This window comes from Nerophis ophidion, linkage group LG20 (genome assembly GCF_033978795.1).
Source record: "Nerophis ophidion isolate RoL-2023_Sa linkage group LG20, RoL_Noph_v1.0, whole genome shotgun sequence".
NCBI classification, from domain to species: Eukaryota; Metazoa; Chordata; class Actinopteri; order Syngnathiformes; family Syngnathidae; genus Nerophis; species Nerophis ophidion.
This window is the reverse complement of record NC_084630.1, coordinates 44,848,883-44,867,343: the sequence shown is the minus strand read 5'-3', so window position 1 is coordinate 44,867,343 and position 18,461 is coordinate 44,848,883. Positions and strand designations below refer to the sequence as shown.

Sequence of the window (18,461 nt, the reverse complement as noted above, 5' to 3'; positions counted from 1 at the left end):
GACAATAAAGGGAAATCTAAGTGCAAGTCTAAAATTACCTAATTCAGTATCCATTCCTACTCCTGGTATCAACTGTTTTTATGAAAGTTTTCGTAAGCTTGTCAATTATATTAAATTGACTAGATATGGATTTCTAGAAAACATAATTCTTAATTAAGGTGAGAAAACAAACACTTCATGCATTCTCATTTATCAATTTGTATATGTTGGTGAATGGCACACGGGTATATGTATATAAAACATCAAATCACTGCGTCTCACCTGGTGATGACACAGGTCAGGGTCCACAATGAACACGTGACAAGATGTCCTCAAACCACCTTCATCATATCGTCCTCTGACGAAGTGACCGTCGTCTGTGGCTTGCATGGTGACCAGTCCGAAGAATCTCCGGTCATCGGGGCAACAGGCACTGAAGGCTAGTTTCTCTGCGGGATATGTGGCAAGGGTCTGCCCTCTGTCGCTGCACAGGCGCACACTGTCATGCAGGACCTGGCAAGACATGGGAGTTACAAGCATTGCAGGTAACAAACTAGTCTGTTTGCCCGCGTATACCGCTCCTTAAAATCGAGCACCCAAACAAAGAATCCCAAGCGTTGGTGAAGTGAAAAATGGATGAATAGAATATGTCTTTCTGATGACAGATTTCGGCCAGTGAATCCCTTAACCATCTTTATTATGTTTGTGCTTTGTTAATAGAACGTACACAGGACGATGAATACTTCTATGTATGTCTACTCTCGCACTGTGCTGTCCACGCGCTCTTCAAGTGATGAGGCGTTCAGGAGCACTGCGCAACGCTGAGTGTTAGACAAATAGGCTTTACTTCATTAAGTACGGCTGCAAAAAAAGCCAAATAAAGTTCCAAGTTCCAGCATTTTGATAAAGAGGGTAAGAAACACTATTCATTCCAAGAAAGGACTTGTAACAGAGTACAAAGTACATCAATCCATCCATCCATTTTTCTACCGCTTGTCACTTTTGGGGTCACGGGGGGTGCTGGAGCCTATCTCAGCAGAATTCGGGCGGAAGGCAGAGTACACCCTGGACAAGTCACCATCTCATCACAGGGCTACATTATATATTAAAATCAAACATCTAATATAATGTATAATGTGTAGGAGTGTCCAAATACCACTTTTTCACTTTGGATACAACACTGCAATGGGAAACTTGAGTATCGGCCTACAGTGGTAATAATCACACTTTTATTATTTTATAGTGTAGAAAGTTAGAAAATGTCTGATCAAGTGAAATTACTCAGGGAACAATGGTTGGTCTGAAAAACACTAACTTTATGACACATGTATGCTTTCAAAGTCAGGTTTTTAATTTGTTTTTGGTCACACTAATTTGTTCACTGGAGAAAAATGCCCCTCTTGAAAAGAGTAAAAACAAATTAACACAAGTTATTTTTGCCTGTAATGAGCACAAAAAAAAAATCACCCAATAGAACAAGTCAAATGTGTCTTGATAAGATTTCTTGAAATAAGACATTATTTTTAAGCTTTATTCACTTAAAAGTGACCTTGAAATTAGCAATAAATTTATACTTGCTAGTATTGAGAAGCTTTTTGTCTAATAACAAATTGTTGTTTTTTTGTCTTGTTTTGTTTGTTTGGTTTTTTGTATTTTTTTTTATTGAGACAAAGATTATTTATGTATTTAATATTTATTTACTTACTATGGTATATCCATCCATACATTTTCTACCGCTGGTCCCTTTTGGGGTCGCAGGGGGTGCTGGAGCCTATCTCAGCTGCAATCGGGCGGAAGGTGGGGTACACCCTGGACATGGCTCCCTCATCGCAGTACTATGGTATAATATTTTTTTTAAATTTATTGTTCACTGTTATTTTACAGAGAACAAGGAAATACAATAAAATTGCTATGTATAAAAAGGGGTAGGATTAAATAAACTCAGCTTCTTCGTACTGCTTTTCGGACATGCTGTAATGAAACAACTGGAAATATATGATGAATTACATTGTATTGTATGCATGTTTGAAATGAACTGAAACTGAACTGAACTAAAACTGAAATGTCGTATATTTTTCCTTGGAAGATCTATTACCTGAAAAAAAAGAAATCTGACTGAAACAATACTAATTAGGGCAGGGGTAGGGAACCTATGGCTCGTGAGCCAGATGTGGCTCTTTTGATGACTGCATCTGGCTCTCGGATAAATCTGAGCTGACATTGCTTAACACGATAAGTAATGAATAATTCCACTTGTAATCACAGTGTTAAAAATAACGTTCAAAATATAAAACATTCATTTTTAATCCATCCATTCATTTTCTACTGCACCTGTTGAAGAAGTTGCACAATGGTAAGACGTTATTTATTTATTATTGGTTAATGTGGGGCTTGAAATCCTGGGGGTTCTTCAGACCACCAAGCACCGACATGAGAGCCTGTTTCAGGGTTTTCTCTTTCCTTCTCGCTCGCGCTCTGGCTCCAGCCCCAACCCCGTCTCCCTTCCTGGCTGCTGCTTATAACAGAGCGACAGGTGATTGGATAACAAGGCCCAGGTGGGCCATCTACGGTCCTGGCACACCCCGCTTCGCTGCAGGCCCGCATGCCACGCCCCCTCCACAGTTAGCTTCAGAATAACAATGTTATTACAAAAAATAGGAGAGTTGTTATACTTTACAAATGTTGGTCTTACTTAAAAATGCACGTGTTTAGTTGTGTTCAGTGTTGAAAAAAATATTATATGGCTCTTGCGGAAATACATTTTAAAAATATTTGGATTCTTGGCTCTCTCAGCCAAAAAGGTTCCGGACCCCAGATTTAGGGGATTGTGACTTGTATTAACTTTGTTTCATTGTTTTGACTAGAAGGTAGATGTAAACACTTCGTTAGGTTGTGAGTTTTTTCAGTGTTGAATTAAAGTCATCGTGACACAGGAAGATTAATAATGCGCACACGGTTGTTACTGGATACCTTCTACTAAGCTTCTGCCTTGGAGTCTTTGTATCTGTAAGTAATGTGTAACTCAAAGTATTTGATACTTGTTTATATTGACAAACGTGGTATTTTAGACCAGTGCTCCCCAACCACTAGGCCGCGAAATAATTTTTTATTCATTTTTATTTAAAAAAAAAAAATATATATATATATATATATATATATATATATATATATATATATATATATTTTTTTTTAAATCAACATAAAAAACACAATATACACTTACAATTAGTGCACCAACCACAAAAACCTCCCTTTTTCATGACAAAGAAAAAAAAAAGAAAAGAAAAAAAGAACCCCCTCCCCCCCACCCCACCCGGGCCGCGGGACAAATTATTAAGCGTTGACCACTGTTTTAAACTGTAATATTGTTCAATTAAAGAAACTTATTACATACAGTACAGGCCAAAATTTTGGACACCTTCTCATTCAATGCGTGGAGTTATGTACTTAACAAAAAAGTTGAAATAACAGAAAACATTTTTGTATTTCAGTTCCTTCAAAATAGCCACCCTTTGCTCTAATTACTGCTTTGCACACTCTTGGTATTCTCTCGATGAGCTTCGAGAGGTAGTCACCTGAAATGGTTTTTACTTCACAGGTGTGCTTAAAGCTTATTGAGAGAATGCCAAGAGTGTGCGAAGTAGTAACCAGAGCAAAGGGTGGCTATTTTGAAGAAACTAGAATATAAAACATGCTATCAGTTGTTTCATATTTTTTGTTAAGTAGATACTGTAACTCAAAATGTGTTCATTCATAGTTTTGATGCCATCAGTGACAATCTACACTGTAAATAGTCTTGAAAATAAAGAAAACCCATTGAATGAATGTCTGTCCAACATTTTGGTCTGTAATGTATATCTGGCTTGTTTGCTATTGTGTGCTTAGCTGTTGTGTAGCTGTTAGCACCTAGAATTACTTGACTAAAATACAAGAAAAGATCAAAAACCTGTAGTTATTGAAAGACATTTTGGTGTTAACTGGCTGTCCAGTTTTGCACAACTAAAGGCGCTGCAGCATTGCTTGTATTGGAGCTTATATTAGATGCAAGACGCTATCATCTGAAATGTGTTTTTTTCTGATAGCGGACAGATGTCAATAATAAATCGGGACAGCCCTAACAATGACACTTTTTACCAACCTTCATGAGAACCAATGAATGGATCTTTTGTTCAGCCCGCAGACGTCTCATGCATCCTCTGATGGCTTGCAGGCTGTCACTCTCCAGGCTGGTGCCTGTGGAGGCCAACTCAATGGAGCCCAGGTAACCCACCATCATGCCCACGTTGACAATGTCCTGACTGGGCTCCAGGACCAAGTCACGCCCGTCACCTACGTCCATGTCTTGTTCCTCTTGATGATGAAGGTGGAGATGTTGGAAATCCGTGTCCACGAACACCGAGTCGTCATTTAGAACTTGGGCCATTTCTTCCTCGGTTAGCATGACGGGGTTGCTGTGCGAGCGGGAGGAGTTTCGATGAGCGGGAAATTCAGAATCTGAGGATGGGCGTGGTTTGGACAATGAGTTGTGTGTGGGTCGGTCCTTGTCGGAGCTGCTGGATGAATGGCTGGAATTCTCAAATATCATGTTAAAAATTCCTCCCGACTGCAGCTCCGCCACCACCCTCTCTGCACGGTTGATGCCGAGCTGCTTGGAATCCAGTTTGGGTCTGAACCAGGCACCATGAGGTCCACAACCGGCCCTTGTGCTGTTGTTGTTGTTGTTGACGCTGTTGTGGTAAAGGCCGTCCAACTCGTCGTCACTGGAGCATGAGTCCTGGTAAGGTGCGGCCATTGTGTTGCTGCTGTGGTGACGGCTACCTGAACTGCGTTGCTGGTGATGATGTCGCCTGTGGCGCTCTGCCTCGCCGATGACCAGCTTCAAGACGCCGGTGCAGCGTCCGATCAATTTGACAACATCTTCGTGGGACGCCTTGGAGACATTGATGTCATTGACAGACAGGATATGGTCCCCTGAATGTAGACCCACAAAATCTGCAGGGCTGCCTTTTAGGACACAACTGAGCACACAAGGGTTTTGGCCTGAGAGCGTAAAACCGTATCCCGTCCTCCCTCGTGCCACTTCTACAGCACGGAGTCTCCTCTGCTGGGCACAGGGCGGTGGAGGAGACTGGGACCGGCTGGGCTCATTGCCACCATGCGGACGTCTTTTCGGTAATGAATCCACTTGCTTGAACATTGCGCCTGAGGATTTTCTCTCATCTGTTTGCTCAAAACATTTCTGTCACTGACATGCAGGAGCATAGGGCATCCAGCCAGCAACTGTCTTCTAGTCAAAGAGTCCTGCCATCCAGTGGCAAATACAGCACACGGGTGCAAGTTGGGACTCAGCTCTGGCAAACCTTTTTAAAGTCGACCCCTCCATGCTTCTCCAGTTGATAGATTTATCCATCTGCGCAAAGACCAAACAGAGCTCTGTTACAATAGGTGCACCTTGAATTGCGCTAAACTCTGTAGTACTTCAAAATTAGTGATGCACCAAATTTATCATTTTGGGCTGAAGTCGCATTTTCAGCACTTGGCTTACAGACTTTTACCACCAACGCTGCAGAAACCAGATGTTGCGATGACTGTACAGTAGGGAAGGGATTCATACGGCCCCATTCCCAGGTGAATGTCGCATGAGAGGATGAAGGTGTGGGTTAATCATTTTGAAATGCAGTCTGCTGAAAATCATGGAAAGCGCAACTCTACGTAGCAACTGACGCTGTGGTCGAAGTTGGAATTGCGACAAAACACATTGTGGGATATTTAAAGGGGAACTGCAGTTTTTTGGAAGTAAAATCTTTCACACTTCTAATGAAAGACAAGACGACGGACGTATTTTTTTTAATGCATTATATAATAACGTAAATAAAATCTGCTTACAATTGAGCCAATGAGAGGTCCTACATTCCTCCTATAAAACCCAATACACCATTTACATTTTGCAACATGAATATCAACCATTAATTAGTGGTAATGTTATTATAAGCGCTAACGCACACAAAATATATAGAACAGATCACGATGTGCTGCTATGTTGACATCATCGGCTGCTGAACTGCTTTCTCGCATTGGGGATTGTGGAAGTTTATTGAAGATCCTAAATAATGCCTCTCACCTTTATAGGATAAGGATGAGGACATAATCCGACAAGTTGGTACACTTTGACAGCCAGTTTGGACCCAGTAATGGCAAGAAAGACACAAAAATACGCTTGGTTCCATTCCCCTTTTTCTTCACGAGGATTATGCGTCATTCTTCATCCAAGCGGGAATTTAGCAAGTTTTTATCAGACATGGTACAGTAAGTGATGTTTTATTAAGTTTGTTGGCTCTAAACAAGTCTGCAATAAGTAATAATCAGTGATGTTGTTGAGAAAAAATACAAACGTTATGATGTGTTTGTTTAAATAAAATGCGCCACTTACGCCTAAAATTAACTCAATACTAAAATATTACATGTTATTATAAATGTGCCTGTTACTACATTACATATATACTCACAGTATGTATATTAAACCTTAATGGAGGTGTTTAGATGCTTTAAGGGATTTATAGGCAGAATATAGCCTTAAACTCCAATTTAAGCAGATTTTTTAATCGCATTTATTTATTTGTTAGAATGCATTCCAAAAGAAAAACATGTGTTCTTGTCTTACATAAGGATTGTGACTGATAGGCCATATCCCCCCCAAAAAGTACAGTCCCCCTTTAACAGTTCACTGCCTCCTGGCGGCTAAAATGGACAATGTCCACCCCCAATTTGTCACGTTTCATGTGTCAGGCAAACTGCTACGAACTGTACACTGGGGCAAAAAAGTATTAAGTCAGCCACCGATTGTGCAAGTTCTCCCACTTAAAATGATGACAGAGGTCTGTAATTTTCATCACAGGTACACTTCAACTGTGAGAGACAGAATGTGAAAAAAAAATCCAAGAATTCACATTGAATGAATTTTAAAAAATTTATTTGTAAATTATGGTTGAAAATAAGTATTTGGTCAACCATTCAAAGCTCTCACTGATGGAAAAAGGTTTTGGCTCAAAATCTAACGATACATGGCCCCATTCATTCTTTCCTTAACACGGATCAATCGTCCTGTCCCCTTAGCAGAAAAAAGCCCCAAAGCATGATGTTTCCACCCCCATGCTTCACAGTATGTATGGTGTTCTTGGGATGCAACTCAGTATTCTTCTTCCTCCAAACACGACGAGTTGAGTTTATACCAAAAAGTTATATTTTGGTTTCATCTGACCACATGACATTCTCCCAATCCTCTGCTGTATCATCCAAATATCCATTTTGGTATAAACTCAACTGGTGGTGTTTGGAGGAAGAAGAATACTGAGTTGCATCCCAAGAACACCACACCTACTGTGAAGCATGGGGGTGGAAAAATCATGCTTTGGGGCTGTTTTTCTGCTAAGGGGACAGGACGATTGATCCGTGTTAAGGAAAGAATGAATGGGGCCATGTATCGTGAGATTTTGAGCCAAAACCTCCTTCCATCAGTGAGAGCTTTGAATGGTTGACCTAATACTTATTTTCCACCATAATTTACAAACAAATTATTTAAAATTCTTACAATGTGAATTCCTGGATTTTTTTTTTCACATTCTGTCTCTCACAGTTGAAGTGTACCTATGATGAAAATGACAGACCTCTGTCATCATTTTAAGTGGGAGAACTTGCACAATCGCTGGCTGACTAAATACTTTTTTGCCCCACTGTATGTAGAAGCAAGGGACAAGAAGGGTATTAAGTCATTTGGGGTTACAAGACAAACCTACCCATTGTGACACTCCACATAACAAACACAACATGTTCATTTAGCATTTCCCGTTAAAAACTACCATATAATAAATCTTGTTGTGTTGAAGAGGTCATGTTATGATTATTTTCCTAAATTTAAAACACTTCCTTGTGGTCTAACTTAGTGTTTTTTTAACCATAGTGCCCAATGTTGGAGGAAGGCCCCAGAATTTCTCAGCTGTGGCCCATATGGGTTGCAGCGGGACTGAGTTTGAATACACTTTTCCACCACTCATGGCAGTAACAACTATCTCAAACAAACAGAAGAAGTCTGAAGCTTAAGTCATAGAGAAGTTTTTAAGCACAAAATTATGACTAAAGTGGAGAAGCTGTATTTTCATTTGCACTTTAATTTTATTGAGTTTATTAAAGAAAGAAAGTAATTTTTAATATCTATTATTAATTTAATTATAATGTATTTATTTTAACACTGTGTGATTGTATGTAAATTAGTTTTACATATTTTGCAGTATATTTGATTAGTATTTATTTTCTTAATCAGCCTCACCTAAGCCTTGATAATATTATTTGAATTGAGTTGAGTTGAGTTGAGTTTGAGTTAATTTGGAACATGCAAGCATCCAACATGATACATCACAATTTCCAGTTTCTCTTTTCAACATGTTTGAAAAGGAGTAGGAAGAAGCAGAGCCCTTTTCTTTTACATAACAGTTGCTAAAACTTTTGTTCACTTCCTGTTCTCAATGTACTCTATAAGTAATCACAATAAAAATAAATAAATAAATAATTGGTGAAGTAAGTTTTATTCCATACGATGAGATAAGTACGATTATTTTGAGAATTAAATAATGGATGGATGAATAAATTCAGAATATTTATCATGGTTCTTCTTTGTACTTTGTAAACACTTTAAGTTTGAAGAGTTTCTTGAAGTAGATCATATTAGTACATTGTTTGATTGCTTTGCTTAATCCATTCCATAATTTAATTCCACATACTGATATACTGAAGGTCTTAAGTGTTGTGCGTGCGTACAAATGTTTTAAGTTACATTTTTCTCTAAGATTATATTTCTCCTATTTTTTTTTAGAAGAATTGTTGTATATTCTTGGGTAGCAGGTTATAGTTTGCTTTGTGTATAACTTTAGCTGTTTGCAAATGCACTATGTCGTGGAATTTCAGTATCTTTGATTCAATAAATAAAGGATTTGTATGTTCTCTATATCCAACATTATGTATTATTCTAACTGATCTTTTTTGTAACACTGTTAGAGAATGAAGTGTACTTTTGTAATTATTTCCCCATATTTCTACACAGTAACTCAGATATGTAACACTAGTGAGCAGTAGAGAATATGAAGTGATTTTTGGTCTAGAACATATTTAGCTTTATTTATTATTGACATCTTTCTTGCTACTTTATGTTCTATATTTTTTACATGAGATTTTCAGTTCAATTTATCATCAATCATTATATCTACAAATTTGGTTTCATTTACTCTTTCAATTTCTATCCGTCTATTTGTATTTGTGTTTGACTTTCTTTTCTACTGTTACCAAATAGCATTATTTTAATTTTACTGAGATTCAACGATAATCTGTTTTTGTCAAACCATTTTTTAAATTTGTTCATTTCTTCTGTTATTGTTTGTATTATATTATTTATTTTCTGTTATTATTTGTGATTAACACATGCTTTTATATAAAGTGACAATGTTTATCATGTAAAACTATAAATAGGTTATATATATTTATTGAATATAAATAAAATCACGAGTAAGATGATTAATTTAGTGTTAGTATTTGATTAGGCCCCGGGGCCCCTCTGTAGTAGAAAAGTGGGGCCCTGAGATCAAAAAGTTTAATAATCTCTGGTCTACATAAAATGTAATGATGGTTCTTAGGTCAAAAGACTCCCTTTTTAGACCAGTTGATCTGCCGTTTCTTTTCTTTTTCTTCTATGTCCCACTCTCCCGTGTGGAGGGGGTCCGGTCCGATCCGGTGGCCATGTACTGCTCGCCTGTGTATCGGCTGGGGACATCTCTGCGCTGCTGGTCCGCCTACGCTTGGGATGGTTTCCTGCTGGCTCCGCTGTGAACGGGACTCTCGCTGCTGTGTCTTGGATCCTCTTTGGACTGGACTCTCGCGACTGTGTTGTATCCATTGTGGATTGAACTTTCAGTATCATGTTAGACCCGCTCGACATCCATTGCTTTCCTCCTCTCTAAGGTTCTCATAGTCATCATTGTCACCGACGTCCCACTGGGTCATTATTGTCACCAATGTCCCACTGGGTGTGAGTTTTCCTACCGAGGATGTCGTGGTGGTTTGTGCAGCCCTTTGAGACACTAGTGATTTAGGGCTATATAAGTAAACATTGATTGATTGATTGAAAATTTTGCATAGATAATTTTTCACAGACTATATTCAAGGCACTTTCTGACCATCTCTTCAGGATGCGCCATTTAGTGGGCGGTCTTATGTATGTGCCTCCACTTTGACAGGACCCTTTCCCTGTCATTCATGTTGTAATTTTTGAGTTGTACTCAAAGATCCAAAACTTTTACTGTATACACAAAATGCTTACTCCTCGTAAATATTGTTCACAAATCTGTCTAAATCTGTGTTAGTGAGCATTTCTTCTTTGCCAAGATAATCCAACCCACTGCACAGGTGTGGCATATCAAGATGCTGATTAAACAGCATGAATATTGCACAGGTGTGCCTTATCGTTAGTGTTAAGCCAAAATGTGTCCCTTCTCCCTTTTCTTTCTACACACGGTGTCTGCTTGTAAGTACTTCGGGATTGTGCGCTCCCGAACATGCTCCTCTACTCGTAAACCAGCAATGACACGATGTGGAGACGACGGGGGCAGGGGGGACCGGTACTTTTTAAAAGGCGGTATAGTACCGAATATGATTCATTAGTATCGTGTTACTATACTAATACCGGTATACCATACAACCCTACAAACTATTAGCAATAGATACTTGAGATTTCACTTTTGGAAAGGGAACATTCTTGGAAGTGTACTGTACCTAAACTATCCTTAAAATAATGAAAATACAAAGTTGTTAAAAAAAAAACTGTAGACAGGAGGTTGGCTAGATATACATAAACCAGCGATGTCCAAACCTCTTCCACCAAGGGCCACATACTGAAACATTTAAGAATGCAATGGCCACTTTGTTACATTTTGTACATTAAAGATGCTTAAACCAATTTAAATCACATCAATAAATGATAAACTGTTTAAAAAAACATGTTATCTGAGCTTTTGTGTTATTAATGGCAAAGTAAATAGAGTACCGTATTTCCTTGAATTGCCGCAGCGCATATAGTATGTGCCTGCCTTGAATTACTGCCGGGTCAAACTCGTTTCGCAAGATAATTAGCGCATGCTTAGTATTACCGGTTGGTCAAACTCGTGACGTCACAAGTGACACTTCCCCTGTCATCATTTTCAAAATGGAAGAGGCTGATTTCAATACCGGTAATTTGAAATCGCATAAAGGGGAAGAAGATTAAGTGCTATTCAGTAGGATTTAAGGTCCAAGCTTACATCACACTCAAATTTTTACTGCATACCTTTGGTAAGTGCCGGAGTGAGAAGAGGTTTTAAATTAATTAGCGCCCCGGCGGCAATTCAAGGAAATACGGTAATTGTTACCGTATGTCTAATAACCGTCATTAACAACAAATTCATTTAATTTTCAGAACATATTAACACATAACCATGGGCCGAAAATGGCCCTCAGGCTGCATTTTGATTGAGGACCAATAAAAAACTAACCATGCGTTTTGATAAGGAATCTCCGACATCCATCCATCCATTTCCTACCGCGTATTCCCTTTTGTGTCGCGGGGGGCGCTGGCGCATATCTCAGCTACATTCGGGCGGGAGGCGGCATACACCTTGGACAAGTCGCCACCTCCTCGCAGGGCCAACACAGATAGACAGACAACATTCACACACCAGGGACCATTTAGTGTTGCCAATCAACCTATCCCCAGGTGCATGTCTTTGGAGGTGGGAGGGGCCTATCCCCAGGTGCATGTCTTTGGAAGTGGGAGGAAGCCAGAGTACCCGGAGGGAACCCACGCATTCACGGGGAGAACATGCAAACTCCACACAGAAAGATCCCGAGCCCGGGATTGAACCCAGGACTACTCAGGTCTTTTGTATTGTGAGGCAGACGCACTAACCCCTTTTCCACCGTGAAGCCCGAATTTCCAACATAATCACACCAAATGTTGTAAAGGTCCCAGCAAATACGTTCTCCCCAATAGAAAGCATGTTTACACAGCAGGCATATTTGCAGGTAAAGTACATCTCATACACAGACTTGTATTACCAATTTAACCAATCTGACTTTTAAAGGTAATTGAATTGTTTTCAATGCAGCGTTTAGAGGTCTTAATGATAAATACGATTGTATACAAGAGCTTGGCGGTTCACATGCCAGTATGCTAACGACATGTTGTTCGCAGATACAAACTTGCGATAATAACACACTTTCTTCTCTGTTTATATTACAAAAAAACAAGTTAAAAAGTTTTTTTTCTCCAAACGTGCACTCACCCTTGCTTACAGTTTCGCCCCGCCCCCCAACGTACAGTCCGCATAGAATGTAACGTTGGCAACGGCGGCGTACACAGACTTTAACGAGCTGCCATTGGTTGACGAAGATGTCACTCAAAACACGAACAGTTAGGCGGAGAGCTTGACTCAAGTTCGAGTGAGAAATCACAAATAAAAGTAGCAACTCGAGCAGCAGCGAGATAAATATTGCTGACTCATCTTCTTTTATACGCCTAGAACATCGTGTATTGGGCGTTTGGTTTTGGCCAAAGCAGGCAACAAGCAAGACACGAAAAGTTGGGAGGCTATCAGACAGTATACATGTCAAAGGTAGATGCTGGGTTGTTTTTTTTAATGACACATAAGCGACAAAAAGACGTCGTTGGAAGTGTTCGCTAGCTAAGAGCTAATGACTTACTTGCTTAATGGCGGCTCCCGGACACCGTCCACAGTTTGGTAGCTAAGGCCAGTTGGGGGTAACTCATGGCCGGTGGGTAAACAAAAGAAAAGACTGTACCATCTGGCCAAGTAGCCTTACGAGGAGGAGGACTGGGGAGAGGAGGAGGAGGGACTGGACGAGGAGGAAAGATTGAACTTCACCAATAATAATGCATGGTCATAATCCTTTCAGCATCTCTTATCACTTAAAGGCGTCAGTGTGCACCAAGTCGTTAAACAGCAAAAAAAAACAGCAACTTTCAGCTGCATAGTAAAAAGTTAGGAAACATATTAGATGTACAGCCATTTTTTCTCTAAAAAAAATACTCGTCATTGTCAGATAAATATTAAAAAAGTTAAAGTCCTACTGAAATGAGATTTTCTTAATGTAAACGGGGATAGCAGCTCCATTCTATGTGTTCTACTTGATTATTTGGCGATATCGCCATATTTTTGCTGAAAGGATTTAGTAGAGAACATCGATGAAAAAGTTCGCAACTTTTGGTCGCTAATAAAAAAGCCTTGCCTGTACCGGAAGTAGCAGACTATATGCGCGTGACGTCACGGGTTGTGGAGCTCCTCACACCCTCACATTGTTTACAATCATGGCCACCAGCAGCAAGAGCGATTCGGACCGAGAAAGCGACGATTTCCCCAATAATTTGAACGAGGATGAAAGATTTGTGGATGAGGAAAGTGAGAGTAAAGGACTAGAAAAAAAAAAACTAGAAGGCAGAGCGATTCAGATTTTCAAATCCCACCTAGTACCAACCTCGTCACGTCCGTTGTGTCCTGAGCAAGACACTTCACCCTTGCTCCTGATGGGTGCTGGTTAGCGCCTTGCATGGCAGCTCCCTCCATCAGTGTGTGAATGTGTGTGTGAATGGGTAAATGTGGAAGTAGTGTCAAAGCGCTTTGAGTACCTTGAAGGTAGAAAAGCGCTATACAAGTACAACTCATTTATCATTTATCATTTATTAGACAAATTTACTAGGATAATTCTGGAAAACCGCTTATTGTGTTACTAGTGTTTTAGTGAGATTATATGGTCGTACCTGTACAACCTGAAAGTCGGAGGGGTGTGGTGACCGCCAGTGTCTCCGAGGGAAGCCACGTTTCTTGATGAGGCGTAGGCAGCCGGTGGGGCCAGGGTGAGATTTTTTTTTCCCCCTCATCCACGGTGGAAGCATCCGACGGTCGGGGTAAGCCAGTGGGAGTAGGCAAGAGAGTCCGCCGCTGCCTCTTTGACAGGTGCAGCAGGAACAACGCAAGCTCTCCGCTCATGTCTAAGGCAAGAGCCGACTTATTACCACCATTTTCTCACCGAAACCTGCCGGTTGACATGTGGTAGGGAACCATGTTTGCTTGACCGCTCTGTTCCATAGTAAAGCTTCACCGTCATCTTTCGGGAATGTAAACAAGGAAACACCGGCTGTGTTTGTGTTGCTAAAGGCAGCCGCAATACACCGCTTCCCACCTACATCTTTCTTCTTTGACGTCTCCATTATTAATTGAACAAATTGCAAAAGATTCAGCAACACAGATGTCCAGAATACTGTGGAATTATGTGATGAAAAGAGCCGACTTATAGCTGTGAACGGTGCTGGAACAAAATGTCCTCTACAATGCGTGACGTCACGCGCACGCGTCATCATACCACGAAGTTTTAGCATGATACTTCCGCGTGAAATTCAAAATTGCAATTTAGTAAACTAAAGCGGCCGTATTGGCATGTGTTGCAATGTTAATATTTCATCATTGATATATAAACTATCAGACTGTGTGGTCGCTAGTAGTGGCTTTCAGTGGGCCTTAAAAGTACCAATACTAGTCACATACACACAAGGTGTGGTGAAATAAACCTCTGTATTTGAACCATCCCTTTGTTACACCCCCAGGGAGGTGAGGGGAGCAGTGAGCAGCAGCTGTGGCCGCGCCCGGGAATCATTTTGGTGATTTAACCCCCAATTCCAACCCTTAATGCTGAGTGCCAAGCAGGGAGGTAATGGGTCCCATTTTTATAGTCTTTGGTATGACTCGGGCAGGTTTGGAACTCACGACCTACTGATCTCAGGGCGGACACTCTGACCACTAGGCCACTGAGCAAGTTTGTTTATTTATTTATGTATGTATTTATTTAGCAGGATAAATGTTCAACCGTGGGCTTTACGGTGGAGGAGGGGTTAGTGCGTCTGCCTCACAATACGAAGGTCCTAAATAGTCCTGGGTTCAATCCCGGGCTCGGGATTTTCTGTGTGGAGTTTGCATGTTCTCCCCGTGAACGCGTGGGTTCCCTCCGGGTACTCCGGCTTCCTCCCACCTCCAAAGACATGCACCTGGGGATAGGTTGATTGGCAACACTAAATGGTCCCTAGTGTGTGAATGTTGTCTGTCTATCTGTGTTGGCCCTGTGATGAAGTGGCGACTTGTCCAGGGTGTACCCTGCCTTCCACCCGATTGTAGCTGAGATAGGCACCAGCGCCCCCCGCCACCCCAAAAGGGAATAAGCGGTAGAAAATGGATGGATGGTTGGATGGATGTTCAACCGTAGGTTAACACGTCTATGTTAAATCAAACTTCATCCATACAGCAAGGATCAATTAAAGGAACATACAAAATACACAGAAGAAACATGTTGTGATGATTTATCCTGAAATCATTCAATAGTATTATTAAATACCACGTTGTCCAAAATGATTTAGCCTAAAATTATTCAATATTGTTAAATTAATACCACATTGTCAGAAATCAATTATTCTAAATTCATCCATTTTAATTAAATCATTAATCCAATCCACTTTATTTATGTAGCACATTTAAACAACATGTTTTCAAAGTACTGCAAAAAAATATTTCAAAAAACAAGATTCAAATACTATTCTTAGCTCCACAAATGACTGAATAAAAACAAAATAAATAAATATAAAAATAAATATAATTAAAAAACGATTTTAAAGAGTAAAACTTATTAAAACAACAAATAAAAATGTAAAAACACGGACGACCACACAACTCATGTAGTGTTAAAAGCCGAAGAATAATAGTGGGTCTTAAGACACTCCATTGTGGCAGCAGTTGGACCATGGAGGGGCAGAAAGTTCCAGAGCTTAGGGCCGACCACAGAGAAGGCCCTGTCTCCCTTGGTTTTAAGTCTGGTCTTGGGCACCACGAGCTGGAGCTGGCCCTCGGACCTCAGAGCGCGAGCAGGAGTGTAAATTTGGATGAGGTCCTAGATAATGAGGTCCGAGATATAATGAGGCTTGCCAGTCCATGCAAAGATTTAAAACCAAACAGCCACATATTAAAATAAATTCCAAAATGAACAGGGAGCAAGTGCAAAGTCTGAAGAATTGGGGTTATATGCTGGCGTTTCCTGGCCCCTGTTAAAAGTCCTGCTGCCGCATTCTGGACTAACTGCAACCAGGAGAGAGCTTTTTGGCTAATGCCAGCACAAAGTGTGTTGCAGTAGTCCAGGCCAATTGAAATAAAAGCATGCACCACTTGTTCAAAAAGGTTAAAAGATAAAAATTGTTTCACTTTTGCTAAAAGACGAAGATGATAAAAACGCTATTGACTTGTTTGTCAAGTTTAAAATGGCTGTCTATAGTGACGCCAAATTCCTGACGTCGCATAGACAGTTGAGAAAGGGTGCCAGGGGGCCGTGGCCTTTTGAAATCGGCATATAAATTTGGCAATCTGCAAATAACACAGTGTCTGATATCATTTATCCATTAATTATTATTGAGGGCCTCAGGGTCTGACACCATTTATCCTGGACTCATTCATTTATTATTCAGTGATTGCCACATTGCCGGGTATATCCATCCATCCATTGTCTACCGCTTGTCCCTTTCAGGGTCGCGTGGGTTGCTGGAGCCTATCTCAGCGGCATTCGGGCGGAAGGCGGACAAGTCGCCACCTCATTGCAGGGCCAACACAGATAGACAGACAACATTCACACTCACATTCACACACTAGGGCCAATTTAGTGTTGCCAATCAACCTATCCCCAGGTGCATGTCTTTGGAGGTGGGAGGAAGCCGGAGTACCCGGAGGGAACCCACGCAGTCACGGGGAGAACATGCAAACTCCACACAGAAAGATCCCGAGTCCAAAATCGAACCCATTATAAATAACATAAATGTATTTATAATTATCTAATGAATGCCACTGTGTCTGATATAATTAATCCTATTGAATGAATACCACAATGTTCTTTCTGAACCTATTTATTTATTAATATTGAGTACCACAGTGTCTGATACCATTTATCCTGAATTAATTTATTTATTAATCAGCTGTTGCTGATATTTATCCTAAATCTAAACTTTAAAAAAATCTGCACCATTTTTAATTAAAAATTAAAAAATACTGTCACGATGTATAGAACATTACGGTATGTTGATGTTGAATCTGTTCATTTTATAGTTGATAACTGCTTTTGCTTACTATAAGTTACTGTGGAAAAAATGGATATATTGTTAACCTGTTAACTAAAAAAAAACTATAAAATATACAGTAAAATACTGACAGCTTTGGTTGCCAGGAATTCAACGTAAAACAAATTGGGGCCAATTTTAGTTTTGCCAATCAGCCTTTCACCAGGTAATGTCTTTGAAGGTGGGAGGAAGCCAGAGTACCCGGAGAAAAGCAAACCCAGTCAAGGAGAGAACATACAAATTTCACACAGAAAGAAGCTTAACCCGGATATCGGATCCAGGACTTCTCACTGTGAGGTACGAACGCTAACTGCAGTACCACAGTTCTGCCCTGTCACCAATACTAGTATCTACAAAATGCCTGTGTTTCCGAGACAGTGAAAGTATTTGTACAACCTTTCACTGGACAACTCACAACATAGCCTTCCACAACATGCTCCGTATCTGTTAAATAGCTGCTTGCCACCAGTTCCAACACATTTAAAGATGGTGTGCTTCATTTCCATGCAGTTTGCAGTGAAGTACATTGACATAACCTCTCAATTGGACCCCGACTTAAACAAGTTGAAAAACTTAGTGGTCAGTTGTACGGATTATGTACTGAACTGTGCAATCTACTAATAAAAGTATCAATCAATCAAAAAATGTCTGAAACCACTTGCCACAAAGTGTTGTTAGCCAAAAGTTAACGAGGCTAATGCTTTAACACAAATCCCTAAAACAATTAAGGTATGCTGTAAATTTAAATGTATAATCTGCAAAGTCTTAAAACAGAATAATACCATATTTTTTAGAGTATTTGCTTGCTTGTGACGTTACAGTGTTAGCAAATGTACAATATTTCATTATTTTCAATGTAAAATCAAGTGTTTACAACATATTATAACAATAGTAATTTAGATTATCTACTGTTTCTTGCTTTACAGGAATCCACTGCATTTACTACTGTAAAAAAACCTTTGATTTTTCAGTTGTTTGCTGTTGCTATTTAACAATTGCTTAACATAGTTTTTACGGTCCTTTTTTACACTATTATTATTTAATCCATGACACTGTGACTGATATCATTCATCCAAAATTAATGGTCTACCTTTTTATGAATACCACAACGTGTAATAACATTTATCCTGAATTCATTTGTTTAATAATAACAAATGAACGCCATAGAGTCTGATTTAATTTATAATGCTTTATCGAATACCAGTGTCTGATATTATTAATCCTAAATTTATACATTTATAAGTAT

The 18,461-nt window shown here is 39.8% G+C and overlaps 1 protein-coding gene across 3 annotated transcripts in view; it reads right to left on the bottom strand.

The window, feature by feature from the left end:
* The window catches only part of rgs12b (regulator of G protein signaling 12b), a 137,642-nt gene extending 124,708 nt beyond the window's left edge, over positions 1–12,934 (bottom strand). The window contains exons 1-3 of one of the 3 annotated variants that reach the window (XM_061881361.1): positions 12,757–12,934; positions 4,118–5,389; positions 262–492 (exon numbers count right to left, since the gene is read on the bottom strand). In XM_061881361.1, the coding sequence (XP_061737345.1) occupies positions 262–492; positions 4,118–5,176 (1,290 nt within the window). In that variant the 5' untranslated portion in view covers positions 5,177–5,389; positions 12,757–12,934. The remainder of the gene's footprint in view (positions 1–261; positions 493–4,117; positions 5,390–12,756) is intronic. The other 2 variants (XM_061881362.1, XM_061881360.1) reach the window with 2 other exon arrangements.
* Between the last annotated feature and the right edge of the window lie 5,527 nt (positions 12,935–18,461).